The following is a 25,287-nucleotide window of genomic DNA, read 5'->3' as shown; positions in this document are numbered from 1 at the left end:
AGAGGCGAGTCAAGTGGAAAGGCTGGTCGGGCTTCGAGAAGGGAGGGGGCAAGGAGGTACTTAAAGGCCTGAGTCGCGCAGCGTGACGTCGGGGGCGCGGTTTCGCTGCGTCTGAGCGGACGCTGCGCCGAGGGGCGGGGCTGGGCGCGCGCTCCAAGATGGCGGCGAACGTGTTCCCGTTCCGCGACGCCCGTGCCGCACCGGACCCGGTGCTGGAGGCCGGCCCGGTGGCACACGGGCCACTGCCGGTACCGCTGGTGCTGGACAACGGGTCGTTCCAAGTCCGCGCTGGCTGGGCGTGTCCCGGGCAGGACCCAGGACCCGAGCCGCGCCTGCAGTTCCGCGCGGTGTGCGCCCGCGGTCGTGGCGGGGCACGGGGCGCGTCGGGCCCGCAGGTAGGGAACGCCCTGGGCAGCCTGGAGCCACTGCGCTGGATGCTGCGCTCGCCCTTCGACCGCAACGTGCCGGTCAACCTGGAGCTTCAGGAGTTGCTGCTGGACTACAGCTTCCAGCACCTGGGTGTCTCCTCACAGGTGAAGGGCGGAGTAGGCTGGGCTGGGCTGGGCTGGGTTTGAGGGGATGGGTGCGGTCTCGTCTCCGCTTACTCTGCTCTCGGAGAGGTAACAGTCACTTCAGTAGCTCCGATTGTCTTTTAGTCGACCAGATGCTAGGCGCTGTGGGTATAGCAGCGAATAAAATGCTGCTCCTTGTTATCTTGGAGCATACCTTTGGGCATATATGCTCGTTTGTTAAGCCCATTTATTAACAAATACGTATTGAGCACTTACTCTGTGTCAAGCACTTTTTAGGCATTTGGAGTACATGTGTGAACACACAAAACTTCCTGTGCTTATGGAGCTATTAATACTATGGAAAGGTATTCTAGTATGAAAAGGCAGACAGTAAACATAGAATTAAAGTGTAGTAGATTCTACGCCGCGATAGGAGAGGAGGGAGTTAAATTTTTTTAAGAAGATGGTCAGGGTAGGACTCGTGAAGGTGATGTTTGAGCAAGGACTTGAAGGAGGTGATTCAGGTAGCAAGCCATGTGAATATCTGAAGGAAAAAGGTCCAGGCAGAGGGAACAGCCAGTGAAAAGGCCCTGAGGCAGGAGTGTGCCCTAATCCAAATTGCAAGGCTGCCTGTGTGAGGGGGAGAGTAGTACCTGAAAGAGGATGTCAGAGAGGTAGTGGAGAGGCAGATCACACACCTTATAGGCTTTTACTGAGTGAAATGGGGAGCCATGGCAGGGTGTTGAGCTGAGGAAGGACCTGATTTATGTTTTAAAAGGATCACTATTACTGCTGTATGGAGAATGAATTGTTGTGGGTCATAGGGTGGAAACAGGGACGAGTTAGGAGGCTGTTGGAATAACTCAGGTGAGGGATGATGGTGGCTTAGATGAGGCAGGTAGCAGGGAATGTCATTAGATGCAGTTGGATTCTGGAAATACTTTGAAGATAGAGCCAACACGATTTGCTGACAGTTTGGATGGGACCTTGACTTAATAACTTAAATTGACTCTACTTTCATATTTTCAAGTAAAGATGAGATGAGAGTTTTATAATCGCCTCTGATCAGGTTTTTGATTAAGAAGCCAAAAGCAAATTCAGTCCTGCAATAAGGATTTTGGGTTCTTTTATGCTTCAAAAAGAGTATTCTGTTACCACTCATCTATTTGCCCTTTCCTTTCAAAGTAGGGCTGTGTTGATCATCCCATAGTTTTTACAGAAGCTGTGTGCAACCCACTGTATTCACGGCAAATGATGTCTGAGCTTCTTTTTGAGTGCTACGGGATTCCCAAGGTTGCCTATGGAATAGACAGCCTCTTCAGCTTCTACCACAATAAGCCAAAGAACTCGATGTGCAGTGGGCTCATCATTTCATCTGGATACCAGTGTACGCATGTTTTACCCATCTTAGAAGGGAGGTGAGTTGCACTTGTGACATTTGAGTGCTATTTTGAGAAGCATTCAGGAAACATTTAGTGCGTGTTTTAAAGGCAGAGTAGAAAGAGCAAGTACTAGCCTGTGAACTGAGCCCTTGGGCTTAGCTTTGAACTACCTCACTGTGTGACTATGGGTAAGTCCCTTTGCCTATATTTCTGTCCTTTGTGACCTTCTGGAGGGAGTTGGGGTGGATGATCTCTTAGTTCCACATCCATAATTCTACAATTTTATAATTCTGACATATGGGGAGATAGCTAACATAGTATCTGCAGGTAGTAGACATTCAGTAGAAATGTTTTGAATAAATTTAATCGAGACCATCTTTGTGTTCTGGAGTTTGTTTTTTATTTTATTTTATTTTATTTTTTTGACAGAGTCTTGCTCTGTTGCCCAGGCTGGAGTGCAGTGGGATCTTGGGTCAGGGCAACCTCCGCCTCCTGGGTTCAATTGATTCTCCTGCCTCAGCCTCCCGAGTAGCTGGGACCACAGGCACCCGCCACCATGCCCGGCTAATTTTTTTTGTATTTTTAGTAGAGACAGGGTTTCACCATGTTGGTCAGGCTAGTCTCAAACTCCTGACCTCAAGTGATCCACCCTCCTTGGCCTCCCAACATGCTGGGATTACAGGGGTGAGCCACCGTGCCCAGCCAATTTCAAGTTATTTAATCACTATTGTTTAGACCTTTCAGGTACAGTACCTGGCACGTAATGGACCCTTACTAAATATTTTCAAGTTGAATAAAAGGCAAGGGTAGTTTATGTCATATTTAAAAATCTGTTCCCACTTTATCGTTGAGCTTTCACTGTCTGATAAGAGCCTAGGCCACCACTGTGTTCTCCTGAGAAGGTTTCTCACGTGGCATAAAGAGACCCACGCTTTACAGCTGAATGCCTGGGTTTGCAGCTCTGCTACTTAACTTCCTCACTTCATTTCCTGATATGTAAAATTGGGAAAAACTGATTTCCCAGGGTTACCCTGAGACTGAAATGAGATAAGGTAGGTAATGGCACTTTGTAAACTGTAAAGCAGACTGAACATATAAGGCAAATACCATTGAATTTCTCATGAAGTTTCTGTGAAAATTTTTGAAGATAAAAGTAATTCTTAGGTGTTACCAAACGCTCCTGATGTATGAAGTTCTCCATGTAAACGGAATATGCAGAAATAAAAAGTAACATATTTTATATTGAGAGAAAATTACCTGAAGGCTGGGAAATTATCAGAGTGAATCATACCATGTTCTATGCTGGCATCTGCTGGTGAGGTATGATACAGCAGTGACATTTTAGTTCCCTACAGTAAGTTCCTAGTGCTCTGCCACTTACTTTCTCACATTAGGAAAATAAAATTACTCTGGTTCTTTTACAGTAAGCCAGGATGCGTGTGGTTGCTTAACGTGTTTGCTTCAGTAGATGTGGAGTGTTAAGGGAGGGCTTCTTAAACTCTGGCCTTCAGTCACCTAGGGAGCTCATTAAAATGCAGATCCCCAGGCCCCACCCTAGAGCAGCTGTGTCCTGGGAATTGGCAGTTTAACATTTCCCCCAGCTCATTCTGGGATACTTGGTCCCAGGACTACAGTTTGAGAAATATATGATGAGACTCATTAAGATCTGACTGGAGTGTGTACCTGTTAGGTGGCTGTGTGACTGTATGGGTGAACTAGGAATGCCTGCCTAGATAAGAGATTATACCAGGGGAACTTTAACGTCCCTTCCAACTGTCAGGTTTTGTGTTTCTCCTGCTGGTCTGTTTCTTCTTTATCTGCCTTAAATTATCTTGTTTCTCCCAAGATGCTCCATATTTCTCTTCTCCAGAAATTTCAGTGCTGTTTTCTACTGCTTGGTTATAGATTAGATGCTAAAAACTGCAAGCGCATCAATCTTGGAGGAAGCCAAGCAGCTGGTTACCTCCAGCGTCTCCTCCAGCTGAAGTACCCTGGGCACCTGGCAGCCATCACCCTCAGCCGCATGGAGGAGATTCTGCATGAGCACAGCTACATTGCTGAGGATTATGTGGAAGGTATCCAAGAGAATGTTTGCCTGCAGCTTTTGGGTGTTGTCTACCTTGTATTCCTTAATAATTGCCAGCATGATTCTTTGCTTGCTCACTTTTTAAGCACCTCCTTCCCCTTTTTGTATTGCCTTTCTTAAACTATTCAGTAAACTGATAACTTACGTTGTATAGGTTCCCTTCACAAATGGTAGCTTTTATAACTTGCTTGTAATACAGAACTTGGAATTGTACAACTTTCAGCTTTTTCCAGATATTAAATACTTTTAAGAGTGAGCAGAACATATCAGACTAAAAGTATCTTAAGTTAGAAAACAATTGAAATTGTTTTATTATACCATTACAATAACATCTATGCTGCAGAAACACCTCTTTTTCTTTTCTTTTTTGAGACGGAGTCTTGCTCTGTCGCCCAGGCTGGAGTGCAGTGGCGCAATCTCTGCTCACTGCAAGCTCCGCCTCCCGGGTTCACGCCATTCTCCTGCCTCAGCCTCTCCGAGTAGCTGGGACTACAGGCGCCCACCACGACGCCCGGCTAATTTTTTGTATTTTTAGTAGAGACGGCGTTTCACCGTGGTCTCGATCTCCTGACCTCGTGATTCGCCCACCTCGGCCTCCCAAAGTGCTGGGATTACAAGCTTGAGCCACCGCGCCTGGCCTCTCTTTTTCTTTTCAAACTTGTCTTGGACTTTTGGTTGTATTTTACTTCAAATTAAAGTATGAGTTTTAGTTACTATTGTCACATGAATGTGATGAAAATATCTTCCTCATGAATTTAAATAGTTCATATAAAACCAAAGGACTACGGACAATGCCACTGTGAATACAACTCTATTCCAAGAATGGATTTGCTTGTTGTCATTGAGGGTACTGACCTCAGCTGACCAATAATGAGCTCCTGAAGGACAAAAACTGCATCTTTTTTTTTTTAATTGTGGTGAAAACCATATAACATAAATTTGCCATTTTAACCATTTTTAAGTATACGTTTCATGTGTGAAGAGCTGTGTTTTAATTAACTTTAGAAAGCATTTATTAAACATTTGTTATTCCTGGGATACAAAGAAGTTGGGGAGACAGATAGGGAAATAAGTAATTGATGAGAACACTCAGTCCGGAGAGTTAGAGGCTTGCCAGAAGACACGGCCGAGGCACACAGCTCTCCGTGCTCCCACTTCTCTGTTCTCCAGGTGCTCTGGTATTGACTCTTTTTTTTAGTTAACTTTTTCTTTTACAATTCTATGATATGATTATAAAGAGAGAGCATGAGGGAATTTTTTGGGATGTTGAACTCTTCCGTATCCTGATTGTGGTGTTGGTTACATATGATTTCTCTTTATAATCATATCCTGTTTTTATCCACAATAAACAGGAACAAACTACTGATACAGTCAACAACTTGAATGAATCTCAAAGGCATGATGTTGAGTAAAAAAAAAAAAAGTTTCAAAAGGTACATACTATTTGATTCCATTTACCTGACATTTTGAGAAGATAAAACCATAGTGATAGAGAAGAAGTGAGGGAAAGATTGCCTGGGCTTGGGATAGAGACAAGCTTTTGGGTGAACTTGTTTTCATTTCTCCAGAGTAAATAGATTGCTGGGTCATGTGCTTGCACGGTATGTCTTTCCGTCCTTCTACCTTTAATCTACCTATATCATTATATTCAAGTGAATTTCTTGGTAGTTGGATGATTTTTAAAAAAAATCTATTCAGTCAGCCTCTATTTAATTGTTAGGCTAAACCATTTATAATTAGTTTAATTATTCACATGCTTGGATTTAGGTTCACCATTTTATTATCTGTTTTTGTTCCTTCTGTTTATTGTTCCTCTGTTTCTCTCTCCTGCCTCCTTTTAGGTTATTCGAGCTTTTTTTTGTTTGTTTTTTTAAAGTATTTTATCTGTTGTGTTTTTTACTCTACCTTTTTACTGTAGTTTTTAGTGGTTGCTTTAGAGATTACAGTAAACACAACTTTTCACAGTCTACTTAGATTCTGTATTTACCACTTCAAGGGGAATGTGGAAATGTTAGCACTGTACAGACTCCTTTATTTTGCCCGGTTTGTCTTAAAGTTGTCTTATTTATTTCATCTGTATACATTCGAAACCCATCAGACAGTGTTGTGATTTTTACTTTCAGTTGTCAAATAGGTTTTAAAGAACTCCTAAGGAGATTAGTCTGTTATGTTTAACCAGATTTTTATCATTTCTGTTGCTCTTCCTTCATTCCTGATGCTCCAAGCTTCCTTCTGGTGTTGTTTCTCACTGAAGAACTTACTTAGCAGTTCTTTTAGAACAGGCCTGCTGGCATTATGTCCAGGTTTGGTAGCTGCTTTTAGTTGATTGAGTGGATTCAGCGATTGGATGGAGCGTATTTTCTCCATCTGAGCTATGTCTGAAATGCTGGTATTGACTTTTTAAAAAAAAACAACAAAAAAAAAATATGGAGTTGGCCGGGCACGGTGGCTCACACCTGTAATCCCAGCACTTTGGGAGGCTGAGGCGACCGGATCACGAGGTCAGGAGATCAAGACCATCCTGGCTAACATGGGGAAACCCTGTCTCTACTAAAAATACAAAAAAATTAGCCAGGCATGGTTGCGGGTGCCTGTAGTCCCAGCTACTCAGGAGGCTGAGGCAGGAGAACGGCGTGAACCCAGGAGGCAGAACTTGCAGTGAGCCGAGATCGCACCACTGCACTCCAGCGTAGGTGACAGAGCGAGCCTCCCGAGTAGCTGGGACTGCAGGTGCCCGCCACCACACCTGGCTAATTTTTTTGTATTTTTAGTAGAGATGGGGTTTCACCGTGTTAGCCAGGATGGTCTCGATCTCCTGACCTCGTGATCCACCCACCTCGGCCCCCCAAAGTGCTGGGATTACAGGCGTGAGCCCCTGCACCCGGCTGGTATTGACTTTTAATTGTTGTGTTAATAGTGTTTCCATTTCATAACTTTCAAAATTGTTTCTTTGAAGAATTACACAAATGGCGGTGTCCTGATTATTATGAGAATAATGTCCACAAGATGCAGCTCCCATTTTCCAGCAAGCTCCTGGGCAGCACTCTGACCTCTGAGGAGAAACAAGAAAGGCGGCAGCAGCAATTGCGGCGGCTGCAGGAGCTCAATGCCCGGCGGCGGGAGGAGAAGCTGCAGCTGGATCAGGAGCGTCTGGACCGACTGCTATACGTGCAGGTAATAGCAGACACAGGGACGGGTGCCCTTCCGTGTTAACAAGATGGTCTCAGAAGATTTTCTTGCATATTTTTCCATTGGCCTTAAGATGCTCTGACTGTTTGTCATCTTTGGGGTCAGGAAGGAGTCCAGGGGGGTCATCAGCTAGAATACAGTGTAGAAGCAGCTGTTTCTGAAAGAGCTGTGGACTCCAGTGTTTATTTTCACCTTATAAACTCCTTTATGTTTTTAAACTTTGTAAGTGTAGCATACATGATGCAAAGTGCACAAATCTTTATGTTTCATCTTGATGGATTTTCAAAGTGAAACTCACCCGTGTATCTGCTGTCAGGTTAAGAAACAGCATTGTCAGTATCCCAGAAGGCTCCTTTCATGTCTCCTCTTAGTAACTTTCCCACCTTCCTCCACATCCCCCCCCCACCAAAAAAAAAAGGGTAACAACCTTTTAGACATCTGTCACCATCATTAGTTTTACTAATCAGTTGTTGCTGGAACTGTGATGCAGTGCTAGCCTAGAGACAGTTAGAGAGGTGGGCAGCTGTGTGAAACTGGAGGGAGCTGGAGGTGTGGCTCTGGACAGAGTAGGCCAGGGGAGCTCTGGAAGCCCTCTCCAGCTGTCGTTTTCTCCGTTTGGCTTTGAAGCTACTTTCCTTCCTGTTTGTGACTGCTCTGTTTTCAGGAACTTCTAGAGGATGGCCAGATGGATCAGTTTCACAAAGCTCTGATAGAGCTGAATATGGACTCCCCAGAAGAGCTGCAGTCCTACATCCAGAAGCTCAGTTTAGCAGTGGAGCAGGCTAAGCAGAAAATCCTCCAAGCGGAAGCCAACCTCGAGGTGGATGTGGTAGACAGCAAGCCAGAGGTAACCGAGGGCCTTGGAAGGAGCAGCCCTTCTTGAGGGGAGGAGTGTCCTGAGAGGCCTGACATCAAAGGGGTTGTGCCCAGAGTCAGGAGGAAAAGAGAGCAGAGGGGACGTGGGTGGTGGCAGAGATGGCACTGACCTTGTATCAACTGAAATTCTGTCAGAAGGGATTTCACCCTGTAGATCCCGGGATCCCTGAGCGCAGAAAGTGCATTTAACATAGGAAGAACATTCACACACCAAACCGGTGGTGCTGTCTTGAACCTAAACCAGCTCCACTGATAGTCATTGGCAGTCATACACTTCCTTTAATTTCCTTCTAGTGTTTTATTAAATATATTGTGGTTGATTGTTCACTTACCTCCTTTCCATCTTGATGTTCCCTAAGGACAGGGATCATGCTTCATACATGATTTATGAATTTTTTACAGCTGTTGGTAGTTATGCTCAATAATACATGTAAAGGTTGCCTTTTATTAGTTGCTAAAGACCCTTATATAAGCTCTTTGATTTTCTCTTTTTCTTATTCTTATGTTTCCTCACCCGTGCACTGTTAATAAGTGTTTTTGAGGCCAGGTGTGCTGCTGGCTCACGCTTGTAATCCCAGCACTTTGGAAGGCCCAGGCGGGCAGATGATCTGAGGTGAGGAGTTCAAGACCAGTGTGGCCCACACGGCGAAACCCTGTCTGTACTAAAAATACAAAATTAGCCTAGTGTGGTGGCACACACCTGTGATCCCACCTACTTGGGAGGCTGAGGCAGGAGAATCACTTGAACCCGGGAGGCAGAGGTTGCAGTGAGCCGAGATCGCTCCATTGCACTCCAGCCTGGGCAACAAGCAAAACTCCATCTCAAAAAATAAATAAATAAATAAATAAGTATTTTTGTTTGTTTGAAACAGGGTCTCACTTTGTTGCCTAGTTAGAATGCAGTTACATGTTCATAGCTCATTGTAACCTCAGACTCCTGGGCTTAAGTGGATCCTCCCACCTCAGCCTCCTAAGAAGCTAGGACTACAGGTGAGCGCCAGCATGCCTAAGTCACTTTTACAATTTTTTTAGAGATGGGGTCTCACCAGGTTGTCCAGGCTGGTCTTGAACTCCTGGCCTCAAGTGAACCTCCCACCTCAGCCTCCCAAAGCACTGGGATGACAGGCTTGAGCCACCGTGCTTGGCTGTTAATAAGTGTCGAAGTAGCCAAAAGAGCTTAGGCCCCAGCATCTTAGTTCCTGTATGGCAAAGGGGCAGCCTGCAGGTCACTCCTCAGTCCAGAAGTCGCTGGTTGAGTCGCCTGCCTTGAGAACTGGAACAAAGAGTTAGTAAATGTACATACTATTCCTGGATCTGTCATCCCTAGAATTCCAAAACAAAGGAACTTATTGCCTTGAGACATGTTTTAGGCAGGATAAACCAGACTAGCCTCTTGTTTTTTTTTTTTCTTTTTAAATCAACTTTCATTAAGCTGTTGATTATCCTTTCAGAAAAAAAACGATACTTTGGAAAACTGCAAGTCAGTGCCATTTGATGCTGGGCGTAGCATGGTGCTTATCAGTGATGTCAGAGTTGCCTTTGGCTCAACAGGAAGCTTACTTTTGCAGTGACGGGCTCCCAGCTGGAGGCTCGCTCATAGTTTATCCTCTCACCGTTGCATTCTCTACGTCTCATTCCCAGGCTGTCGATTATATGAGGACAGTATCTGAGTGTATGCTTTATAGAGCAGATCCTGAGATAGGCTTACTAGATACACCTTACCGTATCACTAAGATCTTGTCATAGAAGGGGCCTTTACCATCTTCTTCCAACACAACATCCCAGATCAGCCTCAGTTGAATCAGTGTGTGCCTTTTCCATTTTGCTTCTCTCGGTTTTTCAGATCTTTATTTGAGATTTGAGTTGTTGTTTACTGAAATCTGGAACCGTGTTGTCTTTGTTATGTATTCATCCATATTTAGTTTTTATCATGCTTGACATGTTAGCAGGACATACTTTTCTTTATACCAGAGCAGTGCCACTCAGCCACATGCAGATGAGGGATTTCAGATTTCAAAAAGGGAAAAAAAAACCAAACAGCTGTGAAGATGTGATTCTTCATCAGTGAGGAAACTAGTTTTTCCTTTTCTTTGTTCATTTGTCTGCATTTGTTACATGCTGTGATTCATCACCCATTCCCCTATTCTTTCGGCAGATACTCAGTAGGTACCTACTTCATTTTATGCTCTGTCACACACATTTAAATCTCCTTGGGTTTAGGGGATTTTGAAATGCTGGACTGCAAAAGATTTTTCTATATGCAATAAATTTGATGATCAGTTGGGCCGGGCACGGTGGCTCACGCCTGTAATCCCAGCACTTTGGGAGGCCGAGGTGGGCAGATCACCGGAGGTCAGGAATTCAAGACCAGCCTGACCAACATGGTGAAACCCTGTCTCTACTGAAAATAGAAAAATTAGCCGGGCGTGGGGGCAGGTGCCTGTAATCCCAGCTACTTGGGAGGCTGAGGCAGGAGAATTGCTTGAACCCAGGAGGCGGAGGTTGCAGTGAGCTGAAATTGTGCCATTGCACTCCAGCCTGGGCAACAGAGCAAGACTCCGTCTCAAAAAAAAAAAAAAAAAAAAGTGGTGATCAGTCGCCAAAGTGTTAATGGTTAGTCAGCATTCAGCATTTTAGGGTAATTCTTAATGATCAGAGTCAATTACAGTCACATATGTGGGATAAACTTGACCATGACAACGGCTAGCCAGTTCTACCTTTCAAAAAGTATTTGTAGATTTTCCAATAATATAATTCATTTAGAATGAATTGAATCAATATATGTGAACCAAAATTCATATTGAAATTCCACTTAAGCAGTAATGGCTGAACTGAATTAATACAGCTGGATTTAACTAATAGTGGTCTCGAAAATCTATTTTTTCTTACAGACCAATCTATTCTGACCTTGCTATTCTGCAGTTATTTCTGTGAGGATGTTGTGAAGGAGCAGGCTTTGTTGCGTTCTAACGAAGTATTTAAACCAGAAGATACTTGTTTTTCATAGCTACAAGCACAGCGTAAGAGGGTAGGAGGGGGAGAACACAGGTTTTAAGCATCATCATTTGTTGGAAAACGCATTGGGCCAAATATAGAAAGTTCTCTGGCTTTACTAGCCAAGATCAGGGTTGGCCTCTGCTTCTTCTTATGCTGCTCAAGGCTGTTTTAGGGAACCATGCTGCATCTTCTGTGGTATGCCTTGGCAAACTGTCATTCCATGCAGTTCCAAAAGAACAGTCATATTAGTGTTTCTGAACGCCACATAAGACATGTGGAGACCCTGGCAAACTCTAGCGAGAGAGAAGCCAGCCGTGGCAGAGAAAACTATTCTCTGTTGGATGCCTGTTCTCTGTGTTGAAATTATCAGCTTTGTTCCTCTCTGCGAGTCATATGAATTGGGATAAGTAAATGTCCTTTTTATAATTTTTGTGAAGCTAAGAAGTTATCTTAAGATAGTATGCTTTGGAATGAAGGTAGGTGGAGGTGAATGTTGATATTTTTTTTTTTGGCAGCTGAAGAAACCTCTTGAAACCCAAAGCTTTACAATCATCTCTATTCCAGGGGAATTTGAGGGTGTATCCCAGGGGCCCACCACTCAGTGACAGGCGCAGTATACCAGGGATGCAGAGGTGATTAAGATACAATGCCTGCCTTCCTGGGTACCTCAAAAACAAAAAACGAGGGCTATAGCACTGTGCTTAGCTGACTGTAATGAAGTGTAGCAGGTATGGTGGTAAATGTGTGTGGGAATACACATTTGGTTTTTTGAGAAAGGACTGGATGTTTCAGCTGGGCCTTGAAAGATTATTTGGGCCGGGCACAGTGACTCACATCTGTAATCCCAACACTGAGAGGCTGAGGAGGGAAGACCACTTGTGCCCAGGGGTTTGAGACCAATTCCTGAGTCACATAGACCCCATCTCTAAAAAAAAATTTTTTTTAATTAGCTGGGCATGCATCTGTAGTCTCAGCTGCTTGAGAGGCTGAGGTGGGAGGATCACTTGAGCTTGGGAGTTTGAGGCTGCAGTGAGCCATGGTTGTGCCACTGCGTTCCAACCTGGGCAACAGAACGAGACCCTGTCTAAAAAAAAAAAAAAAAAAAGGAAGATTATTTGATTTCAGTAGGTAGCAAAAGGAGGAGGGAAGGACATTTTAGGTGGAAAGAACCACATATGCAGGTATATAGAGTGAACAAGAAAGGCTGTGGTGGGTGATGAAGTGGAGATGACTATTAAGTTCTTTACCCATCAGGCTTATGAGCCTGCATATTATCCTTCAGACATTCGGAGCCTTCCAGGGATGTTGAGCAAGGGAATGAGACGATGAGATTTTGTTTTGGGAAACTAACTGGTGGCAGTTAGGATGATGGGTTGAAGGGAGGGGTGAGGCTACAGGTGGGAAAACAAAACAGATGTAGGATCCCAAGATCTCACTGCCATTTACAAGCCAAGGTGACAAGAGTAGCAGTGTTGATGACACAGCATGTGGCATGTGCCGACCCCTTGCTGAGCACCTACATAGGTGTCCTCCTGGTTCGTGTTCACAACTCATTGGGTAGGTACTATCATTATCCCCCTTTTACAAACAGGGAAAGATTTGGAGTGAGGTCACATAGCTAGAAGTAGTGCTGGTCAAATTCAAACATAGGCAGTTCAATTCCAGATTCCACTCTTGTAACCCTTAGGCTGTATTGAAAGGCAGTGGGTAGATGGTAGTGCCTTTGACCATAATTGGCTTCGTTTTGAGCACCTTTTTTTTTTTTTTTCTTTTTTTTTAAGAGATTGGATCTTACTCTGTTGCACAGGCTGGAGTACATGGTGTGATGATGGCTCACTGTAACTTCAAACTCCTGGGCTCAATTGATCCTCCCACCTCAGCCTCCCTAGTAGCTAGGACTACAGGAGTGCACTACCATGCCCAGCTAACTTTTTGCTTTTTAATTTTTTGTAGAGATGGGTCTCGCTGTGTTGCCCAGGCTGTTCTCGAACTTCTGGCCTCAAGTAAGCCTCCCACCTTGCCTTTCAAAGTGCAGGGATTACAGGCATGAGTCACCGTGCCTGGCCCTGAGCTCCTTATCTTTAAAATCGCTGTAGGACATCAGGTGGAGCTTTTCAGGACTCTGCAGGACATCAGGTGGAGTCATGGGAGGACAGAATCAAATGGGGAGGAAGAAAGGAAAAATTCCTGGAGAATGCCACCACTTGAGAGTCAGGTGACAGAAGAAAAGCCAGGACGAAGATTGAGCAAGAGCAGTCAGAGATAAAGGAAGCCAGAAGGGTTGATGGGAGAGTTAAGAGCTTGAACGGTCAGCTTAACCTAGGATGAGAATTATTTTTTGAAACAAGGAAGGCTTGAAAGGATAAGAAAATAGGACGTGAGGGTGATCTGGCTGCGATATCTGTCACCCCATTGATTGCCAGGGTTGATTCGGCTGATCTGGCTGGCTAAGCAGGTGTCTCTTTCTGTCCTCACCACTTCGTGTGTGTTTCTCCCGGAGCTGCATGCTTGGTCGAAGAGGGCGACCATCCCCAATAGAGGAGGACCGGTCTTCCATCAAGAGTATATGAGTAGTTGCGCTCCCCTGCTAGAACCTCCAAACAAGCGCTCAAGGACATGAAAATAGATAAGGAAGTAGAATGAAGAATAAAGAGGGAAGTTCATTTTTTGAGGCAACTAAGATAATCTTTTAAGATTCCCAGGGTTGAGAGTCTGTGGAGAAGGGTGTTGGGAAAGGGCGGGCAGAAGGAAGCTGAGAAGTAACCACAGGATTGCCTAAATAGCTCCTGGGACTTTGTGCACTCCTGCCCCCGTGGAGCATATTTAACTTTTCTATTGCTACAAAAACCATTCCAAACTTAGCAGCATAAAACAACAACCATTTTATTGTGCTCATGGATTTGGTGGGTGAGGAATTGAGAGAGGCTACAGCAGGGATCTCTGCTTCAAGTTGCCTGGAGCCACTGCTGGGAAGAATTAAATAGTTGGGGACTGGAATCAGCTGGAGGGTTTTTCACTTACCTGTCTGGTATCTGGGCTGGGAGGACTCAAGGGCTGGGTTCATGGGGGTCTCGACCCAGGCACCTACATAGGGCCTCTTCTTCCATATGTGCCTTGGGCTCCTCCCAGTGCGGCCACTGGTTTCCAAGAGGGAGCTTCCCAAGAGAGCAGCCAGAGAGTGAATGTTTCAAAAGATAAAAGCATTAGCTGTGTGACCTTTCAGGACCTTACCTCAGAAGTCACATGACATCATTTGCACCATACTTTGTTGGTTGTAGTCCTCATTGTCCCCCACTGAGACTCAAGGGGAGGGAACAAAGACCCTCCACTTCTGTATGGGGAGTGTCAAGGTCACATTACAGAAAAGTGTGTGGGATAGAAGTCACTGTTGTGACCTTCTTTTAAAAATATTATCTGCTCCAGAGCCCAAGTGGAAGGAGTACTGGGAGGCATCCTTTAGACTGCAGGCTTACTGGTTGGGTGTAACAGAAGCAGATAGAGTTGGTGGAGGGATGATGGCAAAAGTGATTGGATTCCAGGCTGGGTAGAGAAGGGCGTGTGAATCCACAGGAAAGGTCATCACTTGGATTGAGGGAGGCCAGGGTGGAGGTTAGGATGAAGATGAAGAATAGGGTAAAAATGTGGGGTGTAGAGAGGAAGGACTCCAGTGGAGCCCAGTGCTTGCTTTCACCTGTTACTTGGGGAATCACAGGTTACAGGTTTTGTCTGTAGTTATTTTAAAGACACAGATGACATCTTTGTCTTCAACCCAGTAATACAACAGAATTATTTAAAGGACCAAATTGAGTGTGTGTTTAAAAGGGAAGAGGGAAGCGTTGTTCATTTCTCACCCAATGCTGCCCTAAGTTCACGTCCCACTTTTACATAGATGGACAAGCGGTTCAGAGTGTACTGTTTCCAGCTCTACCACTGTGACCTTTAATATACCTTTGGTTGCCATTCCGAGCTGGATCAGTGTGACTCCAGAGCCTGACCACCTTCTGTTATGTCACACTGCCTCCTGGTTCCTGGTTCCCCCAGATGACAAACCACCAAATGAAAAAGAACTTTGATGATCAATTTCCATTCCTCTCCTGGAACCCCTTTGGGGTCATTCCTGAAGAGCTGGGTTTGGTGCCAAGCCAGAATAGGCACAGACACTCCCGTGGTAGGGCTCCCTTCTCGTGAGGGGAGCTGAGAGTCTTCCAGATCACAAACTGCAGATGGCAAGGGGAATGTTCCTTTACTCCCTCTCTGCTGTTCCTGCTGGGACAGAGGAGCCTGTCATTGCCTCGGCTGGTCTTGCTGCTGCATGTAAAATCTTTCATTCATCTCTTGTATTACCTACTCTGACTTTAGGCTAGATCGTTTCCATGTTCCTAAAGCCCCAATTGTCTTATCCTCAGCCTCATCATTTATAGAACTCCAGCTTAAGGCAAAACAAAGACTTCAGAACTGAGCAGTTCTGCCTCTTCCCATGTGTCCACTGCCTACTAGTGTGATGTGACCTTGGGCAAGTTACTTCACCTCTCTGAGCCATAGCATCCTCACCCATCAAATACAGTATTGTCTGCAGTGAGGATTGTGCAGATAGCAGGTGTCCCTTCCTTCTGTGTCTGATTCAGTATTAGCAGGGACAGCTTTTGCTTCCTTCCCTGAGAGCAAGGTTCTTTAGATTCGTGTCACCCAACCCATCTTTCCTCCTCAGATTACCTCTATAAACCAGCCACCTCCCTCATGCTGTGCACAAGTCTCACATGAAGAAACATTCGCTTTCCTTTCCAGGGTTTATCCTCAAGCCTGGAAAATCCCCCTCAAATATTGTAGAATCATCTATACTGAACAGAATTTAGAGTACATTGTCACCCATCTTGCATGCCATATTTGCCACATGACTTTTGGTGTGTGAATGTGTGTGGGGTATTGAGGGGTATTGCCTTATTTTAATGCCAGTTTACATTTGCAGTATATATGTGTAGGTTCTAGAGAAGTATATTTAAGTCCTCTGAATTATGTTGGTAATTTACATACTTCATAAATTCCGAGAGTAAGGAGAGACTCAAAATGCATACTCAATGGCGCAGTCTCCTCTCAAGCATACTTGGCTTTGGTTACACTCTGCTTGAACCCTCCCAAGACACTACCTCATAAGACAGTCCATTCTGCAGCAGCTGTCATTGTTACAGCATTCTTCCTTGGGATGCAACTAAATATTTCTACCCGGAACTTCTCTCCATTGAGTCCAAGACAGATGGCTAAAGATGTCTTTCAGAACCACCACCATCCCCAACTTATTTTGTACAGTTTAAAATTAAAAGTGCCCTAACTTCTCTTTTGGAAATGATGCCAGCATGTCTAGACCCCATCCAGGTTCATTGTGGTCATAGAGGAGAACTTGTTCTGCAGGACTCCACAAATAGGAAGCGCTCTGCTACCTTAGGGCCTCTAGTCCCATTCCCAGCCCAACGGGACCTGCTATTAAGGGACTGATTGTTGAGCTCATTAGTGTTGGCACATACATTTATTTATATTTCTGAGGCAGAGTCTTGCTCTTTCACCCAGGCTGGATTATAGTGGCATGATCATGGCTCGCTGTAGCCTCAACCTCCCAGGCTCAAGTGATCCTCCCACCTCAGCTTCCCAAGTAGCTGGGGCTATAGGTGCTCACCACCACACCCAGCTAATGTTTGTATTTTTTGTAGAGACGAGGTTTCACCGTGTTGCCCATGCTGGTCTCAAACTCCTGGGCTCAAGCAGCCCACTTGCCTCTGCCTCCCGAAGTGCAGAGGGATTACAGGCGCGAGCCACCGCTCCCTGGCCAGCAGATGTATTTATTAATTATTAAAAGATTGCTTTAACTTTTCTGGTAGTCTAGCTGCCTTGTAGGATAGCAGCTGTCACACCCTTCTCTTAGAGTTGCGTGTGTGGTGGTGTGACTCATGCAAGCAGCAAGTCTTCCACGGGGCCCAGCCATGAGCTGGCACCATCAGAAGGCTTTGGAGAAGGCGGGGGTTGGTGAGGCTTGTATAAAGTAGGAAAGGTAGGAGATCAAAGCAAAGCCCGTTCCTGGCTTTTTAGTCTTCGTGTTCATGTGTGCTTTTTTAAAAATAGCTTAGAAAAATTTTCATAGTTTTTATGTAAGGTTTTAGAACATTGGGCAAGATCCCAGTTCTTTTTTGTGGCACTAAAATGATAGAACTGAGGCCTGCTGAAGGTACAGATTCTGTTTCATTTTGCTTCTTCTCTTAGACCCCTGATCTGGAGCAGCTGGAGCCGTCTTTGGAAGATGTGGAAAGCATGAATGATTTTGATCCCTTGTTTTCAGAGGAAACACCTGGAGTGGAGAAGCCAGTCACCACTGTCCAGGTTTGACTCCTACAGCCCAGAACATGCTTATTCTTTGAAGGTGTTGACCTAAGTGGCTGGGCTAGTGTGTTTCTTTAGGACTTAAAACTTAACGTTTTTTAGGAAATTGGGTACCAATACTTAAAACATCTGAAATCAGGGATTTTTTTCCCCCGGTGATTGATCGATTGGTTCCAGCACCAAGATCTGTGAATCTGTGAGAAACAGTCCACCCGGCAGAAACATTTGGGAAAGTAATTGGGAACTTGAGATCTGAATACTGGCTTGTAATGGTTTCATTTACATTTAAGCCAATGCCAGTACACATAATCCTCTTTGGAGTCTATGTTTCTGTCATTACAATGCCAACCAGATAAACTGTCCTGAGTCTGAGACCTACCTGGCAGAGAGCTTCCTTGCTGTGCAGGGATGGGGCACTAAGCAAGGCACCGAACAGGAGACTTGTCCTCTAGACTGGGCCTTTTGCTGCTGCTCTCCACAAAGCCTCTCCCTGCAACTCGAGGACCATTTCATGATGGAAACATGTACATGTTTATAATACACAGGTTGGAAGAAGGTAGGAAATTGAATTAGCAGGTCAAGAGAGTTGGGAGAAGCTATATTGGCATTAACAAGGGACAGAAACTATTGGGATAAGAAATGCAGTTTGAGGAAATTAGCAACTGGAATGTTTGTCATTTGGCCTAAAAATATCTTTTAAACCTTGGGTTTTTAAAGCCCGTGTTTAACTTGGCAGCATATCATCAGCTGTTTGTTGGGACAGAAAGAATTCGAGCTCCAGAGATTATTTTCCAGCCATCTCTCATAGGAGAAGAACAGGCTGGGATTGCAGAGACTCTTCAGTACATTCTGGACAGGTGAGACAGTGAATCTGCTTTTCCTTCTATTTTCCTGAACCATTTCCTTGGATTTTGCATTGAATGGTAGATTTGATGGTCAGGCACTTGAAAATGCGTCTCACTCTCTTCTTTTCATTGACTTGCTGTGCTTAGATAGTATTCCCTTAATCTCTTACCACAAGGCCTGGCACCTAACTGGGGCTCTGTAGTTGTTTTCTGAACCTGTAAATGCTGGGTTGACTGAGTAGCTTTAAGAGTGTCTTTTAAGTTTGAACAATCCGATAACGTGTACACTGGTTTCCATGTAAACCTTCACATTATTAAAGACTAGTGATTTTAAATCACCCTAAAAATATTGCAGAGCTAATAAAATTTTTTTCCCCTCCTTGCAGGCATTTTACTTATTTAAGAGTTACATTTCCATAAGAATCCAGATGTTTTACCCATTTATGCGGGCATTTTCTTGCAGTGTGAGTTTGATAATTCAAGTTGGGCGAGTAGAGAATAGAATTTTGTAGGACTCTGGCTGCTGTTGGTTATAACGGCAAGGAAACTTGTACCTAACAAGGAAGAAAAAGCTGCTGCTGCTACTTTGAGTGGCTTTGAGCTTTGTCTTGACAGTGGTTGGAAAGTGATCAAATATGTCTTAGATAAAGCTGTTACTAAAAAAGATAAAAAGAAAGCACAGATCGATAGATGGGCCCTCAAAAGGGAGGCATGGCTTTTGGGGATAATGGAAATGTTTTGTGTCTTGATTGTAGTGATGGTTACTGGAATGTATAAATTAGTTAGACTTTATCAAAATGTATGTAAATTTATCCTCAAATTTATTTTTTTAATGTGTTATAAAAGTATAAAAATTCTAATCATGTTAAGGAAATAAGTTGACCATTCAGATTATGGTTTTGTCTGGCTATTTGGAAACATTGGGCTGGCATTCTGTAGACACAAATGAAAAATGAAAGTTTTGATTTTTTTTTTTTTTTAGCTTTTTGTGTAGATGTTTTTCTGTTTTGTACCGAGAGCTTACATCTCTGCATCCGCATTTCGTTCTGATATTTGAGTTAAGGGACTATATTAGGAGTTGTTTCTTTCCTAGGTACCCAAAGGACGTTCAGGAAATGCTGGTTCAGAACGTTTTCCTCACTGGCGGGAACACAATGTATCCTGGCATGAAAGCCAGAATGGAGAAGGAACTGTTGGAGATGAGACCCTTCCAGTCTTCTTTTCAGGTACTGATTGTTCGAGTAGTCAGTTATTTTAAAAATAGCATTACCTGTTTTATGATTGCAAAAGTAATAATCATGCAGAAATATCCACTGTTAACATTTTTGTGGCTTTTCTTCTGGTCTTAAGTCCATGTTTAATTTTTAAAGCAAAATGGGAATCATGTTTTATATACTGTTTTGTGGTTTCTTTAAATTGGAAGATGAAGACATGGGTAGAATTCTAAGAGTGTGAAAGAGTGTACATCAAGAATAAGTCATTCTACCTAGTCCCGGCCCCTGTAGACAGTGTGGGGCATGGGATACATTGGAGAGAGCATTCCAGACAGAAGGACTAGCATGAGCAAGGGCACAGGGGCCAGAAGCTTGTTGAGGGAGTGAGAAGTGGCTGAGTGTTGCTGGAGCACATGGCTGATAAAGAGGAGAGGAGGTGGGTGAGGTAGAGAGGTCAGCAAAGCCCACACTGTGCAGAGCCTGTGCATCCTGCTAAGAAGCTTGGCCTTGGTCTGCTCTGCTGCATGATGTAGTGTACATTTAGCCGGGCGTCTGTGGGCTTTGGTGCTGACTCCATCATCACTTAGCACATTACTGAATTGTGCTAAGCTTTGGCTGTCTCAGTGGTAGGAAGTGGGTAATTGGTACCTGTTGCTGGGATTCAGTGTACTGGTGCACGTCAAGCGCCCGACAATGGGCCTGCATGTAATAAGCTCTTAGACATGAGCTGTTGTGTTGAGGGTCCCTAAGACCATTCCAGGCAGGATGATTCTCTGTGAGGATTCACAGGATTCAGCATGTAATCGTACTTACAGCTGTGACTTACTATGGCAACTCAGCAGAGGGACAAGGTGCCCGGGGTGAAATCTGGGAGCAACCAGGTGTAAGCGTCCGAGGCCTCTCCCTGTGGAGTCACACAGGACATGATTTCCCCAGCAGTGCCTTGTAAGAGCACATTCAGTGTCGCCAACCAGGGAAGCTTGTAGGAGACGCAGTGCCTGGGGTTTTTATTTGGGGGCTGATCACATAGGCACCCCCTGCTTGGAGCATACCCAAATTCCAGGCTCACAGAAGGGAAGCATGTGTTTGGCATAAACCACATTATTTGTGTGAATGGGCTTATTGAGCCACTCTTATCAGGTGGTGGTAGGAACTCTCCCAAAATCCAAGTTCCCAGATGCCTACCAAGGCCCCACCCTTGTAAGTGTGTCCTTCTAAGGTAACAGTAGGGCCGTCCTGTTAACTCTTTTCTGCACAACTCTTATCTTTAGGCCATAGTGATGAACCATGAAGGAGTCTAAGCAGGGAATGTGATCTGATTTACATTTAGTAATATATATTTGACACTGATGTGCAAAATAAGGTATTAAGAGAAATATTGGAAGCAGACCAGTTAGGAGGCAGCTTTCCAGCCTCTAGGAGGAAGTCCTCACTCCACTCGCCAGGATTTGCAGGGTCTCTTGTGTTCTGACCTTGAGAACTGTCCAGGGTTCTCTCATCATTCCCCCTTCCACCCTGCATGTCAGCCACAGCTAACCACTATTAGTTTTCCAGAGTTTTCCTGCCTCAGGGCCTTTGCACATGCTGGCTCTCTTTGCATAGAATACTCTTTCTAGCTCATCCAGCTCTCTTAGTGGCTGGTTTCCTGGAAATCACTTCCTCCAGGAAGCCTTCCCTGTCTTTCCCTATGTTCCTTACGAGATCCACCTCTCGTAAGGGATGAGACAGCCACTGTCTTGTGAAATGTGTCCCAAGCCCTTGGCACAGTGTCACTTGGTAGCTCTGCAGGAAATACGAAAGCAGTGGCAGAGGGAGAAGAAGAGAGGGAGTTGATGTGAAAGAGGCTAAGGCAGTCAAATTGTCAGAGCTTGATAGTAAGTTGGATCTGGGGAGGGAGGTGGGACCTAAGATAACTCCTAAGTTCTAGGTGGAGCAATTAGTTTGCTGAATAACAGATGCACTGAACGAGGAGCCGTGGGAGGGAGGACAGGCTTAAGGGAGAGGATAGTACGTTCCATTTCCAGAGTGGGTTGAGTTTCTAGTGGACACATGGAAAGGTGGCCACAGCTAGCTGGATGAGTGCTCGGTGGGTAAGGGGGAAAGCAAGAGGGTAGTTTCACACCCTCCCACCTGCCACAAGCATAAATGTGCTCTGGGCACTCTTTGAGAGGGTAGGTGATGTTAAGGATGAACCCCTAAAGAACACTAGCATTTAAGGGCTGTAGGACACCCATAAGTCTAAGAAGGAGGTGGAGGAAGAGGAGTGGGGAGCAGGAGAGAGCAGCAGTGCGGAAGCCAAGGGGTGTCAGTAAGGGGCATGAGTATGGGGCTGGGTCACACTGGCAGTGGCAACTTAGGATGAAGTAGTAGAGAAAAAAATCATAGAGGATTTTCAAGATCTATTTCTTGGTAATTTCCAAAGTCTCCCATGAATTACTCTGTAAGCATTGGTTGTAGGAATGCTGCTACCAGCCAGATCTTTTCCCAGCCCTGCTTTTGCTGTTATGGTCTCACCTGGCCTAGCCTCAGCTCCCCCCTCCCCTCCTGTTTCTGCCCCCTTTCACATTGCTAATGTAATGAGTGTGTCACACTGTCACTAAGCCCTGATGTTCCAATTTTAGATTATGTATTCAGCAGTAGCTCAAACATACCAACCACCTAAGGCCCTCCGTGATCATTAGAAGGAAGAGAACCCCAAGATGTGCAAATTTACAACTTTAAGGTCCTGTTTTTTCTTAAACAGTAAAACATTTTTAAATATTACAAAAATATCAGACAATTTAAACCAAAATGAAAACCAAGAAAACTAGTTTCAACCTCTGCGAGCAATGTTCTTTGTATACTTTCCAGTCGTTTTCATCTCATGTATGGTTTTAACCAAAAAGAGATTGTTGATAGCTTATTTTGTAACCTGTATTTTTTTCACTTTCAAATTATTGTGACAATTTTTTTATATCAATAGGTACATTTCCAGAGCATCCTTTTTATGGCAGTATAGTCTGTTAACCATATGTCTTGCTGCATTTTTTATTAGTAATGATGACAGCTATGCTTTATTGAATACTCTGTACCAGGCAGCATCTACCATGTGCCTTACACTCCTGCACTTAAATCCTCTGAAGCCAGGGGTGGGGCCTCTGGTTATCCTACTGACGAGGTCCTCATTCACAGGCCCCTTGCTCACGTGGCAAGCCCACAGCTGGACTCCTGAGCCTGCACTTTCCCATCTCCATTTGTGCATGCTGATTCCACCGTTATGGCCTCTGCCCTTCACTCCTGAATGTTCTGAAATCACCATTCCAGCCTGGAACTCATGGGATTGGTGGAGTGGGGAGGTGAGAGGGAGGTAGGAAGTGAGGTGGGTAACTCCAGAACACAGGAGGCCCGATGGGAGCTGCAGTGTTACCATAATGATCAGATCAGCCTAGCCGAGGGCCTTCTCAGAGTTGCTGAACCCCAGCCCAGCTCCGATGAGAAGCAGGGGAAACTAAGTGCTGGCAGCCTCACAGAGAACGCCCAGGTCACCCCTCTCTGCTGCCATTTCTCCTGAGGCTCTTTTGCTACCCTGGCTAGAGCTGCCTTGCAGCGGCCCCTGTTCCGCTCTGCTCAGAGTGAAGAGCAGGGCCAGGAAGGCCTTTTCCCCAGGTCACGGGCCAGCCTCCACTTCACCTCTCCCTGACAGCTTGTGGTTGACAGCATCGTGCAGCAGGAGGCTGAGCCACTGGACCCTCTCTGACCCCGAGTGTCAGGTCTTATGTTAGTAAAATGTCTGACAGCCGTCTGTTCTGGAGAGTGGGCATTCCAGTTCAGCTTTGTTTACAGGATGTGAAAGTAGCCCCAAACTGTCTTGGAGTGCACTGGGCCCACCTATGTGTATATTTCTGGGGATAAAATATTGGGGGCTGTAGCTGAGCCAGGTGAACATTCACGCCTGGAGCCCTGGTGGAGGTGTCCTGGTGAATCTTCTTTGTGTTTCAGGTTCAACTTGCCTCGAACCCTGTGCTGGATGCCTGGTACGGTGCTCGTGACTGGGCCTTGAGCCACCTAGATGATAATGAAGTTTGGATCACCAAGAAAGAGTATGAAGAAAAGGGAGGAGAGTACCTCAAGGAGCACTGTGCTTCCAACATCTATGTCCCCATCCGCCTGCCGAAGCAGGCCTCCCGCTCCTCAGATGCCCAGGCATCCAGCAAGGGCTCCGCTGCTGGTGGAGGTGGTGCTGGTGAGCAGGTGTAGCAGAGGCCCTCCAGAGAGACTGCCCTGCACGCCATGCCTTGGGCCACGTTGGCAGTGTGACAGGACTGTGATTGTGCTAGATGTACCTGCCCAAGTCTGCTGGTCACATTTGGCAGCAAAATGGATTTCTCCTGGGGAGAACAAAGTTAAGGGACACTGAGACCTGCCCTTCAGAATTCGGTTCACTTGGGGGCTTCTGTGGTGAAGAGACTAACTGGCCTTCTGATGTCTTTGTTCAACTGTGGCCAGCTGTGGCATCAGCTTCATGTAGCAGTAAATGAAGACAGAGTGGAGGACACAAATGTACAAAATGCACAAGACTGATTTCTTACCACATTTTAGTCTTTTTTGTTTTAAAAAAAATTCTTTAAAATTTATCTTGTCCGTGTAGATACTTTATTCTTCTGGATGTATTCAAAAATTGCATGAATGCCTAGCGAGGGGAGGTCTTTCATGCGTATAAAAAGGTAATGTTTATTGCCGGGCACAGTGGCACATGCCTGTTAAGGCCCAGCTATGTGGGAGGCTAAGGCAGGAGGATCGCTGGAGCTCAGGAGATCGAGGCTATCATGTGCTGTGATCGCACCTGTGAATAACCACTGCACTCCAGCCTGGGCAACATAGGAAGACCTTGTCTCTAAAAAGATACATTTTTCATAAAAGGTAATGTTTATTCAATAAAAGCAGTTGCCTCAGGAACCAGAAATATTTCCCTCCTCCCATTTTTTCCCCTTACAGATAAGGAGAAAAGCCCAGAAAGTTACCAGCATGTGAGGTCACTCTGCAAGCCAGGGACTTGCTTGGTGCCAGAGCCAGTGGCCCAACTTTGTTCATACTTTCTCTGCTGGAAACTTTTCCACCATACAAGGCCTACAAATGTTTTATTTCTGTCCTTCTGAGTTTGTTGGCTTCTTAACTTTTTCAGACTTTTTGGAAGAAAGAAATAGACTGGAGGAGGTTTATCCTATAGCCTGTTCAGTTTTTTCATAACCCCCCATTCCCTGTACCTTCCTAGCTCTGTCTTAAATGGACAGATATCCCCTCACTTTTACAGAGATTGCTTGGTGAGAATTTTAACTGAAAGACAACCAATTGTTGATGCCAGAAGGCCCCTGAGCTAATATTGTCACCGAATTTGTACCTTTAAATCTTAATGGAGCCTCTAGCCCACCCCTCTGATGAGGCCACCTTAGAACCTGTTTGCTCATACAGTTTACTAAGGGTCATCACCTGGATCTCCAGCTCTCAAGGGCTTAGAAACTGCAGACCGGAAGGGAAGGGGCAGTGGTGATGGAGAGAGTGGAAGACTACAGCTGACCCTAGACAAAGGAAAAAGGAAAGGTTATCACAAACCTAAATAGAAAATGCACAGGGGGAAGATACTCCATTGAAAAGAAATGAAATAAGAAAGTAATAGATAAGGAAAAGAGGCAAAGGAAATTAAACTGTAGTTGAAGAAGAAAATTTGACTATATTGAGTTTTGTGGTGGTGATGGTAAAAACAACATGACAAACTTTACCTTCTTAACCATTTTTTTTTTTTTTTGAGACAGCCTCACTCCGTCGCCCAGGCTGGAGTGCAGT

General features: G+C 44.9%; 1 protein-coding gene across 1 annotated transcript; it reads left to right on the top strand.

Annotated features, from left to right (window-relative positions):
- Window positions 1–125: 125 nt before the first annotated feature.
- ACTR5 (actin related protein 5) lies at window positions 126–24,078 on the top strand. The gene is made up of 9 exons (XM_032142526.2): window positions 126–533; window positions 1,701–1,930; window positions 3,800–3,969; window positions 6,937–7,154; window positions 7,834–8,016; window positions 17,292–17,408; window positions 18,126–18,265; window positions 19,347–19,479; window positions 23,446–24,078. Exons 1-9 carry the CDS (start codon window positions 159–161, stop codon window positions 23,701–23,703), a joined length of 1,824 nt encoding a protein of 607 aa, XP_031998417.1. The 5' UTR covers window positions 126–158; the 3' UTR covers window positions 23,704–24,078.
- Window positions 24,079–25,287: the final 1,209 nt, after the last annotated feature.

The sequence above is a fragment of the Hylobates moloch genome, unplaced genomic scaffold (genome assembly GCF_009828535.3).
Source record: "Hylobates moloch isolate HMO894 unplaced genomic scaffold, HMol_V3 SCAFFOLD_21, whole genome shotgun sequence".
Lineage (NCBI taxonomy): Eukaryota > Metazoa > Chordata > Mammalia > Primates > Hylobatidae > Hylobates > Hylobates moloch.
This window is presented reverse-complemented; position numbering and strand designations above follow the sequence as displayed.

Bases quoted from the DNA above. Each gene is read 5' to 3' on its own strand.
- ACTR5 (XM_032142526.2), top strand. From the start codon at position 159: ATGGCGGCGAACGTGTTCCCGTTCCGCGACGCCCGTGCCGCACCGGAC. The intron at 18,266-19,346 runs GTGAGACAGTGA...TTTCTTTCCTAG, and splicing joins CTTCAGTACATTCTGGACAG to GTACCCAAAGGACGTTCAGG. The intron at 19,480-23,445 runs GTACTGATTGTT...TTTGTGTTTCAG, and splicing joins CCTTCCAGTCTTCTTTTCAG to GTTCAACTTGCCTCGAACCC.